The following is a 26056-nucleotide window of genomic DNA, read 5'->3' as shown; positions in this document are numbered from 1 at the left end:
TCTCCCCATTCCATCAATGGTGGCGAAGACGATCATGTCCACCTTAGCAAAGTTATTGTGGAAAGGGGAATTGTTTCGAGTGCCAGTGAAGACAGCAGTTTTGGATCCAAGCAATGGAGGAATGGGTCTAACCGATATCAAGTCTAAAGCGATGGCATTGTATGTCAAACGAACATGGAGCATAATGTGTAATGATCCAGTGTGCATTACAGCAAAACTATACGATATTGTCAGGCCAGAAAGTGTAGAGCCGCCGATAAATATACAAAAAATAAGTTTTAAGCTAAAACACATTAGGGAGTATTACCTTGAACGAAGTTATCTCAGCAAAAAGCTTTTAAACTCCAAAAACGTTACAGCAAAGGCGATTTTAGCTGAAAGATGGAAACATGAAAGGAAAAATAACATAGAAACTAAATATGCTGGAATAGCATGGAATGTGGTCTGGAAAAACATCATTAGTGATGTTCTTTCTCTGATGTGAGAACAGCGTGGTACAAGGTAGTCAATAACATCATCAGCATTAATGAGCGTCCCTTTGCCATCGGTTAAGTGACACTAACCTCTGCAGAAAACGCCACCTCGTTGATAGTGTGCCTCATCGTTACACATGTGGAAATCGGATTACCAACTGGAGGTGGACTAGGGAGAAAACTGCTCAAATAACAAGAACTTCAGCAAACAATGTACCGACTAACATTTTCTTTAGACCACCCTCAGTCAAAAAATAATGCAGTGATTTGGTTAATGAGCAAATATACAAGTTATGTTTTTAACAATATTGGCAGCGATGAACATATTGAATACAAGATGTATATGGAAAATGAATTCGAGAAAATAGTTAAATATAAGAATCACAATAAGAAATATGGTAACATGCTCCGAATTGTCTTCAACAGAATGGGTATTGGTTAGGAACTGGATTCCTAGTAGAGAAGGAATGGGTTGGGTCACGTTCCCGACCGTGACCTCACCTGTAAGTCACCCATACAAAATAAATCAATAGTACAGCAGATGCTAGAATATGACCACGAACATCTGGTGTCTGATATAGAGGGAGATCTTGAACTCCCTATGGATGCGTTTAGAAGCCTGGAACTGACAAAAATAACAAGGCAGTGAAGGACTTTGCGATGTCGCTGTTCGCGACTGCTCTTCTGTCCACGTAATTTACCCTGGAAGGAACACACGTCAAGGATTTACTGAATGATTAATTTGGGTCTGGGAAATAATGATGAGGAACCGGCTGCAGAAGAAGACAATGTGCGTGCTGAACCGCCACCAGTTGAAGATGACAGTGAATGAGCTAAATTGTGCTACTGCTAAAGACTCATTCTTCGAATGCTGTAATTATCTGTCACCTTATTTATGTCATTTCATTGTAGCCATTTTTGTTACTGTTTCTGTGAAATAAAAAAATGTGGTTAGAAAATAAAAGTGGTTAGCGTCCAAGCCCCGTAATCATTGCATCGATGGATCGAGTCCCGTTCGTCAGCTTTCTTTTTTATTTTCAACACAGTCATTTTCTTAACTATTTATATTACAGTTGATATAATGGGAAAAATACGTGTAAACTGATGAACTTTTGTTAAATTTACAATCTTATCTGGCAGTCTACAAATTTTTATTATCACAAATAATATAATATTCATAACTTTCGACTAGTAAACGATGAAACGCATAAAGTGATACTGAAATTGTATGCTTGTCCGTGTCTTCAAAATTATTCGTATTTCACCGAAAGAGAATGAGAAAGTGCTTCTCTTGAAGACGCTATTAAAATACACTCGATACTGCATGACGAATTATCAGCGCCGATATTTGAGGAAATACTGCGTTATGCATGGCTTTCTTCAAAATTATCGGCTGAAAGAGGTTTTTGAAAATGTTAACGAGGTTTATTTTTCTACGGAAAATCTCAAAAGACCTTGCGTATGCGGAAACATAGCATTTATTCAATGCAGCTGGTGCCGTTTAACTTTACATGTTTGTACGAAAAATACCATTCTGCAACTTGTACTCGTAATGTCGAAAGAGACGATTAAGCCGTCTGTGCCTGTCAAAACTTGGAGGTAACAAGTCGTTTCGGGCTCCTTCCAGGTATAAGGGATTTCTCAAATCACGGACAAGCATGCATTTTCAGTTTCACTTTATGCGTTTGGTAGTTTACCAGACGATAGTTATGACTGTTATATTATTTGTGATATTAAAAATTTGTAGACTGCCAAATAACATTGTAAATTTAATAAAAGATCATCCGATTACACGTATTCTTCCCATTATATCAATTGTAATATAAATAGTAAAGAAAATGACTGTGTTGAAAATAAAGAAACTGAGGAACGGGACTCGAACCAGCGATGCAGTGATTACAGAGCTTCAACGCTAACCACTCGGCTGCCGCCCCTTCATGATAAAAATGGCCACTCACAGATGTGTGTTTGACGACCGAAATTATCTTGCGATTTTCTCAATAACGCTTGAGAAGTACGCGCTACTGCTTACACATTTTGTTGTCCTCGTAAAGTACTACGAGTGTACGACGTTTGCGGTAAATCCGCGTCCCAAACGTCGTCGCCTCCCCTTGTAAGTGCTAAGCAATGCTCTAGGCCGCGTATAGAGCGACGCCGCTGGACAGTCGGTGATTGGAGACGAATTGTTTAGAGTGATGAATCACGTGATACCCTGTGGCAATATAGTGGAGGGGTTTGCGTTCGGCAAAAACCTACTGAACGTTACCTAAGATCATGTGTAGTGTCAACAGTAAAGTACCCTGCAGTTGGTGTTATGATATGGCAATGTTTTTAGTAATTACTGTCTACTGCTTTTCCTGCGCTTAAGGGGAGCCGGAGGTGGTCAAATCCGAAAAATTACGATTTTTTTTTGCTACCGAAAATTAATTGAAACATTCCTCTTTAATGTAAACTTTGAATTATTGTTCTACTCGCCCTGGAAGTGAAGTTATTACCATTTTCCCCCACGCCTGCAGAGGAAATGGGCGGGCGCTGAATGCATCTAACACCCTCTCGTCACTTCCTGGCGAACTGCTTGGGATTTTCTCGGCCTGTTACGCATACAGCGCCTTATGTTACGCATACAGCGAGTGTGCAGGGTTGGCTACATTGTTTTCTGTGACAAATGAAGCGCTAAGAGCGCGGAACATCGTCTCTTTGCTGTTTACCGTTTCGAATTAGTTCAGTGTTGCGCCTGTTGTTGGTAGTATTATACTTCTTGTGTAAAGCGTTGTTCTGGTTACGATGCCACGTTTTAGTAACCGTGTATATAAGAAGAGGAAGAAAGTAGGTAAAAGAAAATTAACACTAATACCAAGTTGCGATACTACAATTACTGAAACAGTGCGTTCTTCTGCTAAGCAACACATGCCCGGCCATAGCCCTGTGACATCTTCTAGCAAGAAGCTGACTGGTGGAAGTGACAGATTTCATGAATATGTTAGTGACAGTTATGATATTTTTCATGACTTAGCACAGCCAGAATTGTTACACAAATGTCTACACGGAAAGATGCAGAATCCTAATGAGAGCGTAAACAATTTGATTTGGAAAGTGACTCCTAAAAGGGTGTTTGTAAGCATAAAAACGCTGCACTTTGGCATTTATGATGCAATAGCAACCTACAACCAAGGGAACAGTGTGAAGTGTGAAGTTCTGAAGGCATTAGGATTTACAGCTGCGGTGAACACTGTATGAGCACTAAGAAATATTGACAGAGAAAGGATAAGAGGAGCAGAAAGAATAGAAAGGCATATGAAGTATGATGGAACAACAGGCCAGAAAAGAAGACAGAAGAGGAAGCTTTTGGAGGATGAAGAAGAAGACCCTGATATTCCGTCCTATAGTGCAGGAATGTATTGAGAAACTTTGATAGCCATTTCTCGTAAATTAGAATTTTTCGAATATAAGGAACATTTTCTCAAAATCCACTCAAGCTAGAGAGATGAAATTTTTATACAGCTCTCCTAGTGATCAAACTTACAGTGTAACACAGGCATTTGGCAATATGTTCAGTAGTTTCATTTCAGTTTAATTATAAAGCAATTATTTGTAAAAAAAATTTGGGTCATTAATACAAGAAATAATTGGAAGGAAACTAGAAAAGATACTCCAAAATCTCTCTGTCATAACTGCAATACTAAACCACTCTATGTGTAAAAAAAAATTCAATTTTTTCTATTTGGTAGTTTATTCATAAATGTTCCTCAAACTTAGTGATTTTAACATGGGCAGCATAGGCACCTCCAGCTCCCCTTAAGAAAACAACGCTAAATTCGGAAGCATATCAACTCATTTAACAGCACCGTGTACTGCGCACGGTACAGGGCCACTTAGGAGACGTTATTTGTTTGGATTAGCACGACAACGCACCCTGTCACAAAGCAGCATCTATGAGGCAATCGTTTGTGGACAATAACATTCCTGGAATGGACTGGCCTGTCCATAGTCCATACCTGAACCTAATGGAACACTTTCCGGGCGAGTCAGGACGTGTGCTTCGCTTAAGACTCCAGTGGCCAGCCCCACTTTCTTAATGTGGAGAGGCCTTGCACTGCACTCGACATCAAATGGGCAAACAGATGCAGTCAGCACGACTACACGTAAGGTAACGGTGGCAGTTGACGAGGATAAAACAAATAATAACGCCGAAAGGAGAAACGCTACAGTCAATATGAAGCATCTGTATGAAGACATGATGGTATTTATTGAAAATGAATTTTCTGGGCAAAAGATGACACAGCCCAAGAACAAGCGAACTAAAAGTGGAATTACTGGCAAAAATATCGCAATGCGCTATAAATCAGGCTTTATTAACTGGCAGTGCAGTTCGGAACAACTACAAAAATAAAACGAGAGAATATTCACGAAACTAGAGAAAACATGCAGATGTGTGGTACTAACCGAGCGACCCAGTAGAGGTGCAAGCAAAACAGCTCCTGCAGCTGAAATCACCACAGAGCAAGCAATCGAACAAAATATTTTGCTGATAAAGTCAAGAACAAATGAAGAGGCAAAGAAAGTGCAACAAAAGCTGACGAACGTAATGAACCAGACCAAAGAGAAAATTTGTATGAAGAAGGTCAAGCAAACCGATAATGTAATCGTCTTCGAAATTGCTACATGAAGGGTCACGAAAAAGATAATCAACAACAAAAGGGTGCAAGAGAAACTGATTTGTGAATAGCCTAAGATTAAGAGACCTTTAATGATTGTGTACCACATCCCAGTGGACACAAATGCAAATGCAAATGCACAAATGCACCGAAAGACACAATACACTTGAGGAACCCTGAAGATGAACTGCTCAAGGAAACCTTCGGAAACGGCTTTACAGTCCGATTCAGGACAGAACCAGTGGGAAGAAAAGTGGTCCATCAAGTTACTGAAATGAGAGCCTTCAGGTTAAAACAGCACTCGTGAAGCGACAAAAAGTATGTCTTGGATTTCATTCGGCTTCAGTAAAAGACTTTCTAGTAGCGAGGAGGTGTTTTGAACACCAACACCTTGGTCATCTGGCAGAACATAAAACATTGTGATAAACAATTAGTAATTTGTGGACATAGTGAGTAAAAAGGCCAGATCAGAAAATACAGCATTAAAAACAAACAAGTGGCAGTGTGTGTGCCATGTAAATACAGATGTAAAAACACACGGGGAAGAGAGATGAATGTTACACATATCAAATCCCCCTAACAAAGAAGAGTTTGAAGAACGAATTATGGAGAGGCGTCTCCTGCCATTAGAAAGCAATGAGCACTCTAACGATACCACAGAGTGTGTTCTATGTAAGGAACATAAATCACCAAATAGGAGGAGGAGGGAGGACGAAAGAGCAAGAAATTTCTGCCAATAAGCGGACAGTAAATACCACAGAAGAGAACATGTGACACAGACCTGCGAAAAATCAGGAAAAAAGTTTTCAGAGAAAATTCAAAACTATGTGGTATAAGACAGAAGCAAGATCACAGACGGTTATAGGAGTGACATTATACTGCAAGTTATCAGGATTTATCGATAGAAACTGGGTAGTTCTTGGTAGAATGCGACAGCACAAAACCTAAAGAAGTAAAAGATGATTCTACAATGCAGGGTATGAATCAACAACAAAAACAGTACGAAACCCAGAGACAGTTCATACAGGAAAAAAGCATCTACTACAAAGAAATAAACAATAAAACACAGAGGGGAGCCGGCCAGAGTGGCAGTGCGTTTCTAGGTGCTGCTGTCTGGAACCGCGCGACTGCTACGGTCGCAGGTTCGAATCCTGCCTCGGGCATGGATGTGTGTGATGTCCTTAGGGTAGTTAGGTTTAATTAGTTCTAAGTTCTAGGCGGCTGATGACCTCAGAAGTTAAGTTGCATAGTGCTCAGAGCCATTTGAACCATTTTTGAACACAGAGGGGAACAGATCTGCGACACATTTATAAAAGTGTAGTGCAATGGCGACTTCTGCCACAGAATGTATCAGGATGACCAAATGTAGCAGGAAGACATCAAATGTAGTGGGTGGGTGCCAGGAGGTGCCGTATTAAAATTCGGTGAGAACTTTCCCAAATGATTTACTGTTTCAAACTACAGTGTCCTCGTTCACCTCCGTCTGCGTCACTGGGCCCCGCAATGCTGAGGAAGCACCCCAGCAGTCTGTGCAATACAATGCTGTGTCGTGCCGGCCTTGACTGGCCCGCTGAGTTCTGATGATGTCAGGATGTGTGCACCAGCAGCTGACTCAGCGCCCACCATCCTCGATGTCTCCGTGCTGCTCTGCCGGGAGCCGTAGGCCATTCCTGCTGTTGCTTCTTTGTAACTGGCATAGCTGAGATCACGGCAGCAAGCGCCCATGATCCGGCGTCCGAATCTGTGACCCTCATCTCGGGATGTCTCCGGAATTTGTTGCTGGCTGAGACGACTGCCTGCGGTACCGAGCCAAACAGTGGTGCACCACTGGCTGGCTGTGGACGCCACGTCGGCCTCAGACGGTCGAAATAATGATCTGCCGTGGACTGGGACACTGGCACTCCATCTGTTGCTGCGTCTAACCGGTGGTGCGACATGCCTCGCCATCCAGTAGAGCTGCCACACTTGAATGAATCTCATTGGAAAACGACACCCATTTGTATGTGGCTGTGCACCTCTGTTTTGCTAATGTGCCGCTCCAAGTCACATATGCACCACAATTGGGTTGCCCCAGTGGGTCCCTTCTGCCTGTAGTTATGCCATGCAAACTGCTGCGTTTACTCTTTTCAGTGGTTCGACGACTCCTTACTTTGCAACCGCTGTTCAGTGTAACTTACTGCAATGTGGCCCGCACCTGGCTGTAACTTGTGCTCAGAAATGTTGCACTGAATCTAACTTTCCTATCTTAAACTGTGGTGCCGCTACATTATTTCCCTTTTTGGAAAGACCCAGTCCCTGGGTCGACCCTTAACTAGCTGTTAACTTGTCTGGGTCAGCACCTATTTCATATTTCCTTACTACTAGAAAACTTAAATGTGACCTAGTGCCCTTAAAACACATTATATGAAACAAAACGTAAAAATTCCGTACTGGACGACCGCTGCCCGATCAACCCCTTACCTACTCACCTCACGCCCTCGGTATCCAATGCACTGGGACTTGTACTACCCTTGGTTCCCTTTTGGAATTAGCTCTCCGCCTGATCAGAAAGTAAGCAACACACAACAAAGTTAAGGCTGTGACGACACGTGGCACAGAGGTGCTCAAAATGATTGTTATTTGCCGTTGTCTTTCCCTATACTGAGCGACAAGTTGAACAAGCTGTTCGGCTGATATGCGCCCCTCTTACTCTAAAATGAACTGGTTTACGGATCTCAATCCATCATTCTATACCGTGATGTTGATATCATACACAGTGATTTTTACAAGTTCAAGACCTCTTGTGATGTAATACATAACACACAAATCAGTTTATACATACATTTTATAAGAATGCGGAGAGACGATCTGGTAATGATGGCCCATTGTTCTCACCATCATAAGCTTTTACTTCCCTTTTGTTTAGTCACAAGCACTGGCAGTTATTGCGTTGGTTAAACACCATTGGTTCGCATTGTCAGTGTCTTACCTGTGCGACATGAAACGAACAAAGAAAACAACATTTTAGTACAAACGTTATACGCATAGGACGTAATTAAATAATACACTTTAGTGCCTGCCTGGTGTGTTGGTCAAGCAGGAACTAAGGATGGTGCATTTAGCTAATACCTGGAACACCATATATTCCTCACTCCAAGCTGAGCGACCTTAAGTTTGATTTTAGAAGTTCACCATTCGGAACAAAGATTTGATACATTTTTTAACGAAACTGACTCTCTTCTCAGTAAGGACTGAAGGCGTCGATAACTAGTCGTTTCGCAAATTCATCGCCTTTATATTAATAATGGCAATGAATGACTAACATCCGTTTGTCACTTACTTTGTGACGTTTATGCAGTCACTTAGAAAAAGTTTTTAATAATGTTTTCTAGATAAATCTACTTTAAAAGCCTCATAAAACTAAGTTTCATGTAACTCTCCACTGAATGTCTTTAACATTAGTTAGCCTTCGAACTCTCTCTCTCTCTCTTATACGAATACACGAGGCAATATTAACTGTACTAGTTAGAAGACAGCTTAACGAAAGGTGAACTACATTTGTAGCATTTGTAGATTTGAATAAACCTTTTGACAATGCTCTAAATTTCTGAAGGTAGCAGGGGTAAAATACAGGAAGTGAAAGGCTGTTTACAACTTGTACAGAAACTAGACGGCAGTTGAAATGGCTCTGAGCACTATGGTACTTAACATCTGAGGTCATCAGTCCCCTAGAACTTAGAAGTACTTAAACCTAACTAACCTAAGGACATCACACACATCCATGCCCGAAGCAGGATTCGAACCTGGGACCGTAGCAGTCGCGCAGTTCCTGACTGTAGCGCCTAGAACCGCTTGGCCACCCAGGCCGGCAGACGGCAATTATAATAGACGAGGTGCATGAAAAGGAAGTAATGGTTGAGAAGGAAGTGAGACAGGGCTGTAGCCCATCGCCGATGTTATTCAGTCTGTACAATGAGCAATCAGTAAAGTAAACCAACGAAAAATTTGCTGTAGGAATTAAATTTCAGGGAGTAGAAATAACAACTTTGAAGTGTGCCGATGATATTGTAATTCTATTAGAGACAGCAAAGGATTTGCAAGAGGAATTGAACGGAACTGACGAGGAGGATATAGGATTAATATCAACAAAAGAATGGCAAGGATAATGGAATACAGTCGAATTAAATCAGGTGATACTCGGGGAATTAGATTAGGAAACGAGACACTTATTTACGGGTTTCGTTATGTGGCAGAAAAATGACGGATGATGGCAGAAGTAGGGGTTAAAAAATCTAGACTGTCAACGGCAAGCTTTCTGAAGAAGAGACATTTTTAACGTCGAATATGCGTTCAAGTGTTAGGAAGTCTTTTCTGGAAGTATTTGTGTGGAATGCAGCTATGAATGGAAGTGAAACGTGGACAATAAACAGTTTAGATCAGAACAGAGGGTTTTGAAAGGTGGTGTTACAGAAGAATGATGAAGGACAGATGATCAGATCACGTAGCCAATGAAGAAGTGCTGAATCGAAATAGAGAGAAAAAAATTTATGACGGAACTTGATTAGACGAAAAGATTAGCTGACAGGACACATTATGAGACATCAAGGGATCACCAATTTAGTATCGGAGGGACGTGTGGGAGGTAAAAATTGTAGAGGGAGACCAAGAGAAGAATATAGTAAGAAGATTTAAGGAGATTCACAAGGATGTAAGTTGCAGCAGTTATTCGGAGACGAATACTTAAGACTTCACATAACAAAATTACAAGAATGTTGCATAAGTAACGTCCGTCATACACTGAAGAATCATCATTCTTTCATACCTTAGAACTGCTGTGTTTAGTCCCTATTAGTGCTGAGTTATTTTTACATTCCATAATTTAATATTTCTTTACACGAAAAAAATAACATTTTAGTACACACATTGTGGTGTCACCGCCAGACACCACACTTGCTAGGTGGTAGTTTTAAATCGGCCGCGGTCCATTAGTACATGTCGGACCCGCGTGTCGCCACTGTGTGATCGCAGACCGAGCGCCACCACAAGGCAGGTCTCGAGATACGGGATAGCACTCGCCCCAGTTGTACGGACGACTTTGCTAGCGACTACACGGACGAAGCATTGCTCATTTGCCGAGCAGATAGTTAGAATAGCCTTCAGCTAAATCCATGGCTACGACCTGGCAAGGCGCCATTAGTAACATTGCATGTATCTATGGAGTCTCACTTATATCGTCAATAGCGATGTACCAAGGATGGAATAAAGTTAAGGATTCCAGAAGCTACGTACTTTTCTTGATAACATTCATTACGTATCCTGTTACAGACCTATAACTTGCCTGCTAAACGCGTGCCTTTCGGCTACTTCCGTGGCGTGGCTGTCTTGCTACGCCACAACACACATCATACACAAAATACGTAAATTAATAATATACTTTTGTTGACTAGCTAATTTGGCTGAAGGGGAAACCAAGGATTGTACAGTACACTAAAATCTGCAGCAGCACAAAATGGCACCCTAACAAAATCACATACGGCTAAGGGTATGCTCAACCTGAAGCAGGTTCTGTCTTATTCTGTATCCTTGGTTTCCTTTGAACTAACTTAACTCTGTTAGCTGTAGGGAGCCGCTTACCTCCAAACTACAGCGCATCGTGGAACTCACGCATAAAGATCGTAGCCACAGGTAAAAAAAATAAAAAATAAAAAAAACACCCTGGATACTGCTAGTTTAGATTTGTAGACACACTCTAAACAATTTCGCCACAAGTAAGAAAATATGTCGCAAAACATATGTCCCTAGCCACCTGAACCAATTTCAGTATGTCAACTGACTACTTCGAATAATAAGAGCACAACTTTCATCACTTTGAAAACACGCAGTTTCATGTTGTGACATGTGAGATGAGTGCGTAGAAATTTGCCTGTAATCGCATTATAATAACAACACGCACAAGGTCCCTGTCAGCTGCTTTATGTTCTCTAAAGCCGTTTTTATGTTTGTGCTTTGTTGGTAATATGAAATTTCTCCGAGGCAATTTATATGATCTCTTCATTATATGTTAATCTGATCGAACTCTGGTTTTGGTTGTATAATATTTTTCTCTATAAATTTAAAGTATATGTTATGTCACCTTAAGCTGTATGTGGACTCAGTATTATTCATTTGTTTGTTGTTATGCTAAGTGTTGCATTTTATTTGTAAATGTTAGTGTACACGGTAATATAGAAGTGTATGACGTGAAATAACTTAAAATAAAAAAGCGTGACTTTTAAATTTAGTAATTAAATAAGATGCTGATTTTGATATTTCAGGGACGGAATTGACGGATATCAGAAACCGCTCTTGTATCAATTGCATGGCATGGCTTGGTCTACCTATAGGATTGGTGTCCGCCTGCTTCTGTGTTCAGATGTTTCCCAGCTGGAAGCACGCCTTGCTTTTTGCAGTACTGTGCTGCCTTATATTACTACTCTTCTGCAGGTAAGATGATGGGTATATACGAAGCCCTGCTGATATGCGATTTGAAATTTAATAATACGAGTAAGTTGAAAACGTAAGTAATGTCAGACGTACTTGTTGTTGCAGAGATATCAATCGCTATTCAATAGCGATGTCTCTTCCTATGTGCGTGTAATAAATGGTACTTCCTCTTCTGTAACCCTTTTTTGTGGACAATGTATAGAGGTGCATCTCTGAAGGAACGTCGAGCACCCTTTTTCATGCTGATGTCGGTGGCCACGTGTTGTGGCGTGACATCGAAATCGTTGACGAGCCGTTATCATTCATGACCGCCGAAATGTCGCCGACGTGCACATCTCTCCCAATGGGGTTTCACACGCTATCTGATTTAAAGTATCCGGAGACATACTGAAACCGGTTCCGTCTTGTCTTGACTTGTCCTACTTCGCAGTAAGTCTTGTAATTTATTTCTTGGGGTTTTCGTGGTCCTTTTTGTAGTATGACGCCGGGTGCTGAGATCTGGATGCGTCACTGCGACCAAAAAAATCCTGCTATTGTTTTACTTTGTAACGACAGTGCTATTTTGTAAATATTTCTGATCATTTTTAGGCATTAGCAAGATACACAACCTGGCCCCAAGCAACATAGTTCATTGTTATTGAAACCTGGTTGGTAGGTACTCAGAGAGCGCACAGGATAAGGTTATGATTGTGGATGGGGCTGTAAACAGTTAATGTGAGTTGCACAATCAAACATACAACTTTATTTTTCTAAGAACCACTTGTATATACATTGTTTTAAAAGATCAAAATTAGACAACACGGCTGAAGGCCTAGTTAAAGAAAACTTGAGATGCTTTCTGGGCTGAAGGCCCAACACCACACCAAAAGCAAGAATGGCTCAAGGCCTGGCTTATAAACCAAAAGCTATTAAAAATAGAAGGTAAAAATAAAAAAAATGCAATCGAAAACAATTAGCGGCTGAAGGCCTACACTACACATCTGAAGTACAACTATAATTAAAACACATTAATAAACATTTTTTTCTAACCAAGAAGTTTCTTTTTAAAGTTACAACAGAATGGCCAAAAGCCTAATTAAAGAAATATTAACTTATTGCACGCCTGAAGGCCACAAAGAAATTTGAAACAACTGCTGAAGGCCTGAAAAACAAGTCAGACAAACCAGAATGAGATTTTCACTCTGCAGCGGAGTGTGCGCTGATAAGAAACTTCCTGGCAGATTAAAACTGTGTGCCCGACCGAGACTCGAACTCGGGACCTTTGCCTTTCGCGGGCAAGTGCTCTACCAACTGAGCTACCGAAGCACGACTCACGCCCGGTACTCACAGCTTTACTTCTGCCAGTACCTCGTCTCCTACCTTCCAAACTTTACAGAAGCTCTCCTGCGAACCTTGCAGAACTAGCACTCCTGAAAGAAAGGATATTGCGGAGACATGGCTTAGCCACAGCCTGGGGGATGTTTCCAGAATGAGATTTTCACTCTGCAGCGGAGTATGCGCTGATAAGAAACTTCCTGGCAGATTAAAACTGTGTGCCCGACCGAGACTCGAACTCGGGACCTTTGCCTTTCGCGGGCAAGAGCACACTCCGCTGCAGAGTGAAAATCTCATTCTGGAAACATCCCCCAGGCTGTGGCTAAGCCATGTCTCCGCAATATCCTTTCTTTCAGGAGTGCTAGTTCTGCAAGGTTCGCAGGAGAGCTTCTGTAAAGTTTGGAAGGTAGGAGACGAGGTACTGGCAGAAGTAAAGCTGTGAGACCGGGCGTGAGTCGTGCTTCGGTAGCTCAGTTGGTAGAGCACTTGCCCGCGAAAGGCAAAGGTCCCGAGTTCGAGTCTAAGTCAGACAAACAATTTAAAATAAAAACCTTCCTTCTTATAAAAAGTTTTTCCTTTGAAGAATACACACAGCTGAAGGCCTTATAAAAGGGGTTCACGTAAATCCTCGGCTGAAGGCCAAACATAACACGTTGAACGACTAACGTCTTAGGGCCTGGGTTACAAACAATTTCAGATAGAACAAATTTTTAAGAAAATTTTTTTAAATAAAATCAATATCCAAATTTTAATTTAACACGGCTGAGGGCCTTTACGTAAAATTAAAAAAACTGAATTAATACATGGACAAAGGCCTCGCACAGTACTTCAAACTAAAATGAAAATCACAATCTAAAACAAACAGAACAAGTGGTGCTCAGAAGTGTTGCAAGTGTCGGCCTGAGAAGGTAGCTCAAACGTAAGGTGAGATGAGAGAGACAGCCGAGAGTAGAAGTTAAATAATCGGATGGCCGTCCAAAACTAGAGATGGCCCAAGCGCCAACCAACAAGTTAAACAATTCCCTTCCGTCCGACCAACAGCAGAACGATGGAAAATATCGGCTGAGGACTAGGATATGAACAGCTCTAAAACTTCAGAAATTGGCGTCAAAAAAAACAGCCAAGGGAACAATATCACTCTAACCAAAATATGAACCAAACAACTTAAAAGGCTGTCGAACTACATGCCTCCTGGACAGCATCAACACGAAGAGGAAAGGCACACTGCCGGAAAACTATGCAAACTACCATGGCAGGTAACTGCGGCGTTAATGGCCACAAGGCAGAAAATACCGCTGGTGCACTTCACTGGCAAGTAACAGTCAATTTAGTAATTAATCACAATATAGGAAGACGGCTGCAAGATTTCGCTGACTCCAACACATCGTACATTGCTGCTAGCCCAAATGGCCCAGGGAGCAACAACCCAAAAATGAACGAAGAGATATCACAATAGCTGAGGTTTCGTTACAGGATAGCTGATCACTCAACTTCAGCGTCCAGGTACAGTGTCCAATGAAAATTGTCGCTCTCGCAGCTAGCAAAATCAAATGGTTCAAATGGCTCTGAGCACTATGGGACGTAACATCTTAGGTCATCAGTCCCCTAGAACTTAGAACTACTTAAACCTAACTAACCTAAGGACATCTCACACATCCATGCCCGAGGCAGGATTCGAACCTGCGACTGTAGCAGTCCTGCGGTTCCGGACTGCAGCGCCTAGAACCGCACGCAGCTAGCACCTCACGGTCCCACAGTGCATGCACGCCGTCAGCTGTCCCAGCCTGCCCTTGCGCCGCGTGACATCCTCGCTGCTCCGTCCCAACCGTCTGACTGCCTGCAGTATGCAGACAGCATTAAAATAGCTGCTCAGTCAAAGCAACACAAGCCACACACGGTTCCATCAAACACTTCCACAAACAACTCGAACAATACTAAAACCAGTGACCGAGAGAACACAGAAGCGGTCGGCGAACAAATACACGTCGTCCAATGAGACAACCGACCGAACGACCAACCAAGGTCTTCCGCACTCAATTCATGTGTGTCACCAATGGTCGAGCGAGACATGGCTGTCTCGACCTCACTGCTGCTCCGTCCCAGCTCAACTCCCGATATACGATGACCCAGAAATACTAGCAGTCGCTACAAAGATAGAACGACAGTGCTCTTATCGATAAGTGCTGCTGCTGCCACTCACGGGCAAGCAAGCCAGCAACTTAGTGACGCCAGTAAATCGAACAAGAAACGGGAAGGCAGTACCGCAAAGACAAGACGTCAAGTAATAAACAGCACGAACACGAGCCGCACACGGCTCAATTGTGTATTGTTTTAACATTCTTAATATGGAGTGCGTGTGATGCGCAACCAATGCACCGTTTATTCACACGCCATACAACGGACTGCGTCGGTTATTTAAGATGGCCTGCATTACGTTTCAGTTAAATAATTTTATGATGTTAAACTTCCTAGTCTTTTCTAACATACAAGGACCAGAAATATGATTTAATTAGTTGTCAAAAAAAGTTCTGGCTAGCTAACGGAAACTATTACCATAGATTTTATTATCTGCTTCGTACTGAACTTTAAAGTAAACATACAGCTGTCGCTATTAATATCTTTGTGGTTCGTATCGAAATGTTCACACTAAAAATTCTGATTACAATCATTTTTTAAACTTTTCGGCCTATTTAGTAGAAAGTTACTTCTGAATGAATTCTCATTAATGATCGGTAATTTCCAAGAATGAATGAATATCGAAGTCGCGGGGTCCAAACGATACATATCGAACTTGCGATCTTAAATCAATCATGCGTCTCTAATGGCGGGCGTTATGGGTATGTTTACGGTGGTCGCTACAGCAACGACAAAAGAAGAGCGTTACAAAAATACTTGTAATTGCAAAGGAGATGACTTACCTTACTCATCGTCGGTGTTGTAATCATGTGAAAGTCCATTATGGTGGTCTGGATGGATAATTTGGAAGAGTCGAACCAAGTATTCTTCCTGATACTCGTTCGTTTTCCGCGTTGTCCGCAGTGAAACTGTAAACGCTATTTCAGCATCGAAACTGTGCTTACGAAGTTTTACACGCTTCGAACCACCACAGTCTATTTAGTCCCTTCTTTTCTCGTCCGGTGGTACTCCATATTTGCTGCAAAAAGTCGAACAATTTTCTTCGCTAGATAAACATGGAATTAGGTTTTTCCGTGTGAGAGACTCCGCCGAAGAAACGTCAAGAACACGAGACATTCCACTCACAAACGACATAGATCGTCTGGGATTCCCTAACAACTCAAAAATAATTCATGGAGGTATGTAATTTAGAGCAACTACGGGAAAAACGGACAACAGATAAAAATGACGATCACAAAAAATTGATCTTAACGCCCGTCACCAGAGTCGCACGATGGATTTACGATCGCATGTTCGATATGTATCGTTTGGACCCCGCGACATCGATAGGAATCATTCAGTTAATTAATATTTCTCTCTGCCCATAGTTTCAACTTTCTGAAGTAATTATTTCGCAAGATGAAATTATTGCCGACTTGACAAAGGGATATCTTTGGTTAAAGAACTTACACTGTTTAAAATAAATTTTGTTGTATTTTCAATATTATCTTTACACAGCACGGATGTATCACACTTTCACTGAAATCTCAATTAAAATGCCTGAAATCAAATAAATAACCATATATTAGCAACAAGAGCGAGCAAAAAGTTAAGTATGCGAGAAAAAGAAGTGAGCTAATAATGTCGTGTAGTGGCCTATATAGACTGCAACAAATTACGACACTTCATTCTTTTATTCCTTTACTTACTACTCTTACAGACTACATTGTATTTAAATACTATTGAACTTAAATATTTCATTTTATTACTAAAAAATAATAAAGGCAGATTAAAATACGTTACCTACAGCTGGCTAAAAGACTAGAGTGGTTTCAATATTACTGGACATTAATATCGGGGTGTTCCACAGAACGCCTTTGTCGCAGCCTGAACTGTGCTGTGAACACTTTAAATATGCTGTTTAAATGTCTGTGAAGGTATGGCAGCCCATTCCTCCTCAAGGACCGAAAGCAGTGAAAGTAGTAATGTAGCACACGGGTGTCTGCAGCGAAGTTGACCTTCTAAGTGATCCCAAAGGTGTTCTATTGGGTTCAGCTACGGCACAAGGAGAGCCCAGTCAATATCAGGAATGTTATTGTCTATAAACCATGTTTACGTATCGGGTGGTCCAATCCTCCGAATGCATTGCTGTTGTTGTGGTCTTCAGTCCAGAGACTGGTTCGATGCAGCTCTCCATGCTATTCTATCCTGTGCAAGCTTCTTCATCTCCCAGTACCTACTGCAACCTACATCCTTCTGAATCTGCTTAGTGTATTCATCTCTTGGTCTCTCTCTACGATTTTTACCCTCCACGCTGCCCTCCAATATTAAATTGGTGATCCCTTGAAGCCACAGAATATGCCCTACAAACCGATCCCTCCTTCTAGTCAAGTAGCGCCACAAATTTCTCTTCTCTCGAATTCTATTCAGTACCTCCTCATTATTTACGCGATCTACCCATATAATCTTCAGCATTCTTCTGTAGAACCACATTTCGAAAGCTACTATTCTCTTCATGTCTAAGCCATTTATCGTCCACGTTTCACTTCCATACTTTGCTATACCCCATACAAATACTTTCAGAAACGACTTCCTGACAATTAAATCTATAGTCGATGTTAACAAATTTCTATTCTTCAGAAACGCTTTTCTTGCCATTGCCAGTCTACATTTTATATCCTCTCTACTTCGACCATCATCAGTTATATTGCTCCCCAAATAGCAAAACTCCTTTACGACTTTAAGTGTCTCCTTTACTATTTTAATTCCCTCAGCATCAATTCGACTACATTCCATTATTCTCGTTTCGCTTCTGTTGATGTTCATCTCATATCCTCCATTGAAGACACTGTCAACTCCGTTCAACGGCTCTTCCAAGTCCTCTGCTGTGTCTGACAGAATTACAATGTCATCAGCGAACCTCAGAGTTTTTATTTCTTCTCCATAGATTTTGATTCCTACTCTGAATTTTTCTTTTGTTTCCTTTAGTGCTTGCTCAATATACAGTTTGAATAACATCGGGGATGGGCTACAACCCTGTCTTACTACCATCCCAACCACTGCTTCCATTTCATGCCCCTCGACTCTTATAACTGCCATCTGGTTCCTGTACAAATTGTAAATAGCCTTTCGCTCCCTGTATTTTACCCCTGCCACCTTTAGAATTTGAAACAGAGTATTCCAGTCAACATTGTCAATAGCTTTCTCAAAGTCTACAAATGCTAGAAACGTAGGTTTGCCTTACCTTAATCTATTTTCTAAGATCAGTCGTAGGGTCAGTATTGCCTCATGTGTTCCAACATTTCTACAGAATCCAAACTGATCTTCCCCAAGGTCGGCTTCTACCAGTTTTTCCATTCGTCTGTAAAGAATTCGTGTTAGTATTTCCCTGCCGTGGCTTATTAAACTGGTAGTTCGTTAATTTTCACATGTGTCAACACCTGCTTTCTTTGTGATTGGAATTATTATATTCTTCTTGAAGTCTGAGGGTATTTCGCCTGTCTCATACATCTTGCTGACCAGATGGTAGAGTTTTGTCAGGGCTGGCTCTTCCAAGGCTATCAGTAGTTGAAATGGGATGCTGTCTACTCCCGGGGCCTTGTTTCGACTTAGATCTTTCAGTGGTCTGTCAAACTGTTCACGCAGTATCATATCTCCAATTTCATCTTCATCTACATTCTCTTCCATTTCCATAATACTGTCCTCAAGAACATCGCTCTTGTATAGACCCTCCTTTCACCTTTCTGCTTTCCCTTGTTTGCTTAGAACTGGGTTTCCATCTGAGCTCTTGATATTCATGCAAGTGGTTCTCTTTTCCCCAAAGGTCTCTTTAATTTTCGTGTAGTCAGTATCCATCTTAACCCTAGTGAAATACGCCTCTACATCCTGACATTTGTCCTCTAGCCATCCCTGCTTAGCCATTTTGCCCTTACTGTCGATGTCATTTTTGAGACGTTTGTATTCCTTTTTGCGTGCTTCATTTATTGCATTTTTGTATTTTCTCATTTCATCAATTAAATTCAGTATCGCTTCTGTTACCCAAGGATTTCTTCTAGCCCTCGTATTTTTACCTACTTGATCCTCTGCTGTCTTCACTATTTCATCTCTCAAATCTACTAAGTCTTCTTATACTGTATTTCCCCCCCCCCCTCCCCCATTCTTGTCAGTCGTTCCCTTATGCTCTCCCTCAAACTCTCTACAATCTCCGGTTCTGTCAGTTTATCCAGGTCCTATCTCCTTAAATTCCCACGTTTTTGCAGTTTCTTTAGTTTTAATCTACAGTTCATAACCAATAGATTGTGGTCAGAGTCCACATCTGCCCCTGAAAAAGTCTTACAATTTAAATCCTGGTTCCTAAATCTCTGTCTGACCATTATATAATCTATCTGAAACCTGTCAGTGTCTCCAGGCTTCTTCCATGTATACAGCCTTCTTTTACGATTCTTGAACCAAGTGTTAGCTATGATTAAGGTTATGCTCTGTGCAAAATTCTACCAGGCGATATCCTCTTTCATTCCTTACCCCCATTCCGTATTCACCTACTACATTTCTTTCCTTTGGAAGTACAAAAGCTAACAAAATAGGATCATCGATCTGTTTTGTACATCTCTGTTTTGTAACACCTTGCATAATCATAGCGTTACCCGGCCTGCTGGTAGCTGTTTGGAAGTCACGAGTGATTCCTTCTGCTCACTTCATGCGTTGTTTTGCAGCCACCGTCAGCAATGATTGGCAGTCCCTCCCCGTCAGTATATGAGGTCTGACTCGACTTGGTTTAGCTGTAGTTGTTGCTTCAGGTCTCCAATTCAGAATCGCATTACTGACAGCCGTCTGGAGCAACTTTATGTAAGTTGAAATGTCCCTGATGGGTTCCTCACTCAGGTGGCATCCAATGGCTAGTTTATGTTCGAAGTCAATGAGCTCTCCTGATTGATACATTCTGCTGTTAGGTCTGCTGTTTCTCTGTCAACTGCACTGTACTTTCCACCTCAGTTCAGCCGGCCAGTGTGGCCGAACGGTTCTAGGCGCTTCAGTCTGGAACCGCGCGACCGCTACGGTCGCAGGTACGAATCCTTCCTCGGGAATGGATGTGTGTGATGTCCTGAGGTTAGTTGGTTTAAGTAGTTCTAAGTCCTAGGGGACTGATGACCTCAGATGTTCCCATAGGGCTCAGAGCCGTTTGAACCATCCACCTCAGTTCTTCATGGCGAGTCCAGCTCTTGTGGTATCTAGTGGTCAATTTGCGTTATATGGGTGCGTCCAGATATCTTTGAACAGGCAGTGTATATTGAAACCTCCCTTAGATCAAAACGAACCCAGAATTTTGTGGCTAGAGCTTCTCAGCAGTATAGAAGAAACATTGAAGATAATCTAGCTTTCCAGTCATTACAAGTTTAGGTTCACTCTAAGTCATGACGTTATGGACTGTAATCATACAAATATTCCAGGCACGAGATTCACATTACTGGCATGGTTCACTCGTTGTTTCGTCATATCTTCTGATTCCGATTATCAGACTCCTAAAGATTCTGAAAAATTAAATTCTCAGATTCCTGGAAACTTCCACTGCAGAATGTGGTACAGTTGTCCGTACTAGCAAGACTTCAGAATGATCTGACTTGGATTCAGATTTTGGTAAATTATTTTGGACTGCCGGAGACTTTCTTAATCAATGTATAACACATAACAGCGCTGGAATCAAAATTCGTTGCGGGTTTTACAATAGAACTGGCTTTTGCGTCATAATAAGGCTTTACTTTTCGAAAGTTTAAATGCATTATTGCGTAAGGACTTGTTTTATTCCCCCCTGGCTTCCGTGTGTTGCAGATAAAGTACGTTGTAAAGTACACTCATGCTCATAAATTAAGGATAATTGCAGAATGTGATGCCACACAACGTGACACTACACAAAACTGACATTGATAGCATAGGCACTTAGGGAACGCACACGACACAGATCTGTAATTCCACGGTATTGGTGATAAGTTGAGAAAACCCGTCCTGAAACACATGTTCTACAAAACGCCACTGTTTCCTGCGTATGTACCCCGACATCAGTATGGGATATGATCAGCATGCACACGTACACAGGCCGCACAACGGGTTAGCATACTCTGGATCAGGTGGTCGAGCAGCTGCTGGGGTATAGCCCCCCATTCATACACCAGTGCCTATCGGAGCTCCTGAAGTGTCGTAGGGGTTTGAAGACGTGCAGCGATACGTCGACCGAAAGCATCTCAGACGCGCTCGATGGGGTTCAGGTCTGGAGAACAGGCAGGCCACTCCATTCGCCTGATATCTTCTGTTTCAGAGTACTCCTCCACGAGGGCAGCTCGGTGGGGCTGTGCATTATCATCCATCAGGGGGAAGGTGGGACCCACTGCACGCCTGAAAAGGTGGACATACAGGCGCAAAATGACGCCCAATACACCTGACCCATTACAGTTCCTCTGTCAAAGAAATGCAAGGGTGTATGTGCATCAGTCCATAATTCCACCCCACACCATCAAACCACGACCTCCATACAGGTCCGTTTCAAGGACATTAAGGCGTTGGTATCTTGTTCCTGGTTCATGTAAGATGAAAACCCGGCGAGAATCACTGTTCAGACTATACCTGGACTCGTCTGTGAACATAACCTGGGACCATTGTCCCAATGACCATGTACTGTGTTCTTGACACTAGGCTTTATGGGCTCTCCTGCGACCAGGGGTCAGTGGAATGCATCTTGCAGGTCTCCAGGAGAATAAACCATGTCTGTTCAGTCGTCTGTAGACTGTGTGTCTGGAGACAACTGTTCCAGTGGCTGCACACAGTCGCCATTAGCACGTCTGAAAACGTCTGCACACTTACTCGCTGCACCGTATTCTGGCATGCACCAGCACACCTTTGCGTATGTGGAGTGCTGCCAGCGTCACCGTGCGACTACCGCAGGTCAAATGCACCGCATGGTCATACCCCGAGGTGATTTAAACCCGCCAACCGGCCACCAGAGCGTTGTTTGACCATGTATGAGCATTATCCTTAATTTATGAGCGTGAGTGTACTTATACTTTGTTATTTTTCTTGACGAATATTTCTGCTCCAGTTGTACTTGACAACTCTTTTATTTGGTTCTAAGCTGAGGAACAATATATTACGTGCAACCTATTAAAAGAAAACTGGAACCGAGTTTTGGAAACAGTGTCCGACGCCATACATCTGAAATGCCACGCAACCTCCACGATCTCCAGGCTTCCCTCCTACCACTGCCATTAGTTCCGTTGGCGGCCACTCTCCCAGGAGTCGCATTGCCTGCTGGCCGGTCGTGCTGGGCTTCCACGGTATGCGCCGGACTGGGCACTTATGGTGGTGACCTACTTTTGAGGTTCACAAATTGGTATTCTATGGCTTCTATTGCCTTCACGTTCACTTCTTAAGCCCAAACCACATGTGTTGTCGTTCACTGTTGGTTCATAGGTTACGTTACTCTGGCACTGTGTTATTATTTCCTGTTCCATTCATATCATGTTTCAGTTAGGGTCCGTTTACCCAGTGTGGTACTGGTTGACTGAGAGAACTTTCTCACGCCTCACCTGCGCGGGTTCTCGCATGCTACTTAATATTTCCTGATTTTGTTACATGACTACTGCGACTTTTTCGTATGCAGTCAAGGTGTAACTTGATTTGCATATTTGTATGGGTTACTTTAATGTTAATTAACTTGATGAAGGCTGCCTCTTAGTTTTCCTTGTTCCTTTTTTGTAGCGTCTTGCAAGGTCCCAACGACTGGTATTTAGATCGTAAATGTCGTTAATTCTCCCTGTCTGTGGCAGGCTGAGAAGGGAGTTTGCTTAATTTTATCAGCAGGGATTACTTTTATTCATTTTTATATAAGCCTGCTGTGGGGAAGGATCTTATGCACACTTTTTCTCTCTCGGCAGCGTAACCTTCCCTGACCATTCTGCCCGCTTTAGAATTGATGTTTAGGCCCATCATAGTTCAGAATACAATCTTATCGATTGAATTTGAAGTCGCAACGGATAACGCAATTGTAATTTTGGCGATGGTCAGAGAAAACTACATCCTGCACGAATCTAGTCTTGTGCCAATAATTTTATTAAAGTGGTGGCGTCACTGACATGATTCTCTTTTCTTAGGTATGGTTTAAATGAGCAAGCCTAGAACGGAAATTACTTCGAAAAACAAAGTTAATTTTATTTTCACCTACATTAGACAAATTTACGAAGTTACTTCTTAACAATCTTTTGAATACACATTTCCTAGTTCTGCTTTGAATTTTCATTTAACTATGGACAAAGATTATTTAACTATGCACATAGATTATTTCTCCTTTGAATTACAAGCCGTGTTGCCTTTGATTTGCATCGTCCTGTGGGGGGATGGTTCAAATGGCTCTGAGCACTATGGGACTTAACATGTATGGTCATCAGTCCCCTAGAACTTAGAACTACTTAAACCTAACTAACCTAAGGACAGCACACAACACCCAGCCATCACGAGGCAGAGAAAATCCCTGACCCCGCCGCGAATCGAACCCGGAAACCCGGGCGTGGGAAGCGAGAGCGCTACTGCACGACCACGAGATGCTGGCTGGGGGGGGGGGGGGGGGAGGAAAATCTTGGAGAGCAAGTGGTCACTACTACTATGCTGATACATGCACGTGCACTAAGTTATCACTGAAATGCAAATATCATAACTATTTCTCTATGCAGATTTTCTATGTACAGTGGCTGGCAGCGAGCAGGACTCGTGGCTGGTATCTCCAGCGCGAAGTGCTTGAATACGAAACAATTCATCTTAGAAAAGCTACACTCGTCACTAATTTTTCAATAAGTTGTTAAACATCGATACACGTTAGCATAAATGTTCAGCAATCGCAAAAACTGGCTACAACTCCCTCTATTAGCTTTCTCGGCGGATGCAGTTTGAAACTATGCATCACGTGGCGGGTCGTAACGGAAATCTCGAACGGAGAAGATTATTCTTATATCGGATAAATTGAACAAAAATTAATAAATTGTTCTTAATTAATCAATCGCGAAAAAGCCTCTGATAAATAAATTGTTAACATTAAACATATTTAAACATTCAAATACCTTTGTCCTGATTTCGACGCAGCGTTCTGAAGGAACGTCTGGTCGCTCACCTGTCTCCCAAAAAACTCCTCGTAACCGTTGCGCGGCTCTTTCTCCCGAGCAATGCGAGGTGGTGGGGGAGGCCCATGACCAACCTCTGGTAGGAAAACGCTTTTTTTAGACTTTGCACCTCTGGTCTAACCATCCTGTTCCTGCTCTTTGCCTTCCACTGACTATGTTAAGATTCTGAGACCCACTACATCTCTGGTTTGTCTGCTACCACACTCAAAATATTCACACCTGACCCCGTACTTTAAGGAGAGGTGGGAAAACGCAAACAGGGACACAGGATGTGCATATTGTAATGAGAATAAAAGACTTTGGTCCACAATTGTTTCTACATGCATGTAATTTTGGGGCTGAGATTATTTCGCTGTTCATTAATTATGTAAAGTAATTGAATTCACGCTGATAATGTGTATCAGCTGATAGCAACATAACATTGATTTTAACAATGTAACGAAACCTATTGTGACGTTACAGCCTGAAGATGGAATTTGTATCCTGAAAGCTGGGTCGTGTCAATTATTTCATCCAAATAAAGGATTCGTCTAGTGCAAATGGAGCGGATTTATTAGTCATGGAATTAGCCACAGTTGTGAATATCACGCAAAGATAACAGCTTTGCCTGACTTCAACTTTTTGCTACAGTGCTAGATTCAAGTTGCCACCAAATAGTGGTGTTACCCACCTCCGAAACTGGACTATACAGAGATCGATAAACCCATACACAACTCAGAACAATAACAAAACCCACAAAAGTTTTAGGTAGTCGTGTCATCGGCTCACGTAGGTGTGATAAGCTCACTGGACAAAAAAGTTGTCACCCCTCTGCGCACGCACAGTAGGATCCTTAACTCTTTACAGATGGCGCAGCGATCGAGTCATGCGCTAAACTGTGCGCTCACTACCTCAGCGTGAGCTCAGCGAAATAACATCCAGTGGGACATTTATGTTTCTAGCGGACATTGGACATAAATGCGAATGAAAGTAAGGACGTTACTGAGTGGCAAAAAGGGACTCGAGTTCCGCTGCGAACTGTTGACGTGACTAGAGGGAGAAGTTTAGCATATGTGGCGATGAAACACGACATACGAACTGTGACCGGAAAAATATCTGGACTGGAGACACCGGAGACGCGAATCACGGCTTGTGAATCAAAACCGCTTCCCAATCCGACAGGAATCGCTGCAGTCAGTGAATAAATGTCCACCCGCACCTGTTAGCGAGAGAACATAGCAACGGGAATTGCATACAATGGACATTTGGAGTCGGTCACACAACCACACCAAGACGACAGTACAAATGTTATGTATTTACAACAACAAAAAGTTCAAAGGATTTGAGGAATATGTGACTGGTTTTATGAACACCATCCCCACTTCTCACTATATTACTTCTCGACTGACGTGCAACATCATCCGACTTGAATGCCACAGTATATGCATTCTCTAAGTGTCCAATCACAATCATTCTACAGAAATTGTATAATGAAGCCATTGTTCCGTAGTGTACTTACAAACAATTCTTCCAATGTACAATCCCTTGATGTAGTTGAAACTGGTTGTATATCAGTCGAAGACATTGTGCAGTACACCGATTTCGTGTCCCTTATATACAAGTCGCGGCGCTAATGCCTGCAAAGATAACAGCTTTGCCTGACTTCAACTTTTTGCTGGCGTGGGTGCTTGCCGAGATAGTGTCTGAAAGACAACTATCTTGCAGGGACAGCCATGGCCGCCACGGCGACCTTGGGACCCAGGCCGCCGGGTCACTGGGTCCCAAGGTCGCCGTGGCGGCCATGGCTGTCCCTGCAAGATAGTTGTCGATAGTTGTCTTTCAGACACTATCTCGGCAAGCACCCACGCCAGCAAAAGGTTCCCCGCCACGTGCTGTTCGA

At 42.3% G+C, this 26056-nt stretch overlaps 1 protein-coding gene across 1 annotated transcript in view; it reads left to right on the top strand.

Moving 5' to 3' along the window:
* Positions 1–26056, top strand: part of LOC126176609 (solute carrier family 22 member 7-like) — a 726639-nt gene that overhangs the window by 605056 nt on the left and 95527 nt on the right. Inside the window, exon 5 of the mRNA XM_049923769.1 lies at positions 11422–11590. Coding sequence (XP_049779726.1) covers positions 11422–11590 — 169 coding nt within the window. The remainder of the gene's footprint in view (positions 1–11421; positions 11591–26056) is intronic.

Source organism: Schistocerca cancellata, chromosome 3, assembly GCF_023864275.1.
Source record: "Schistocerca cancellata isolate TAMUIC-IGC-003103 chromosome 3, iqSchCanc2.1, whole genome shotgun sequence".
Taxonomy (NCBI): Eukaryota; Metazoa; Arthropoda; class Insecta; order Orthoptera; family Acrididae; genus Schistocerca; species Schistocerca cancellata.
Note: the sequence above shows the minus strand (reverse complement) of the source record. Positions and strands in the feature narration are given on the sequence as shown.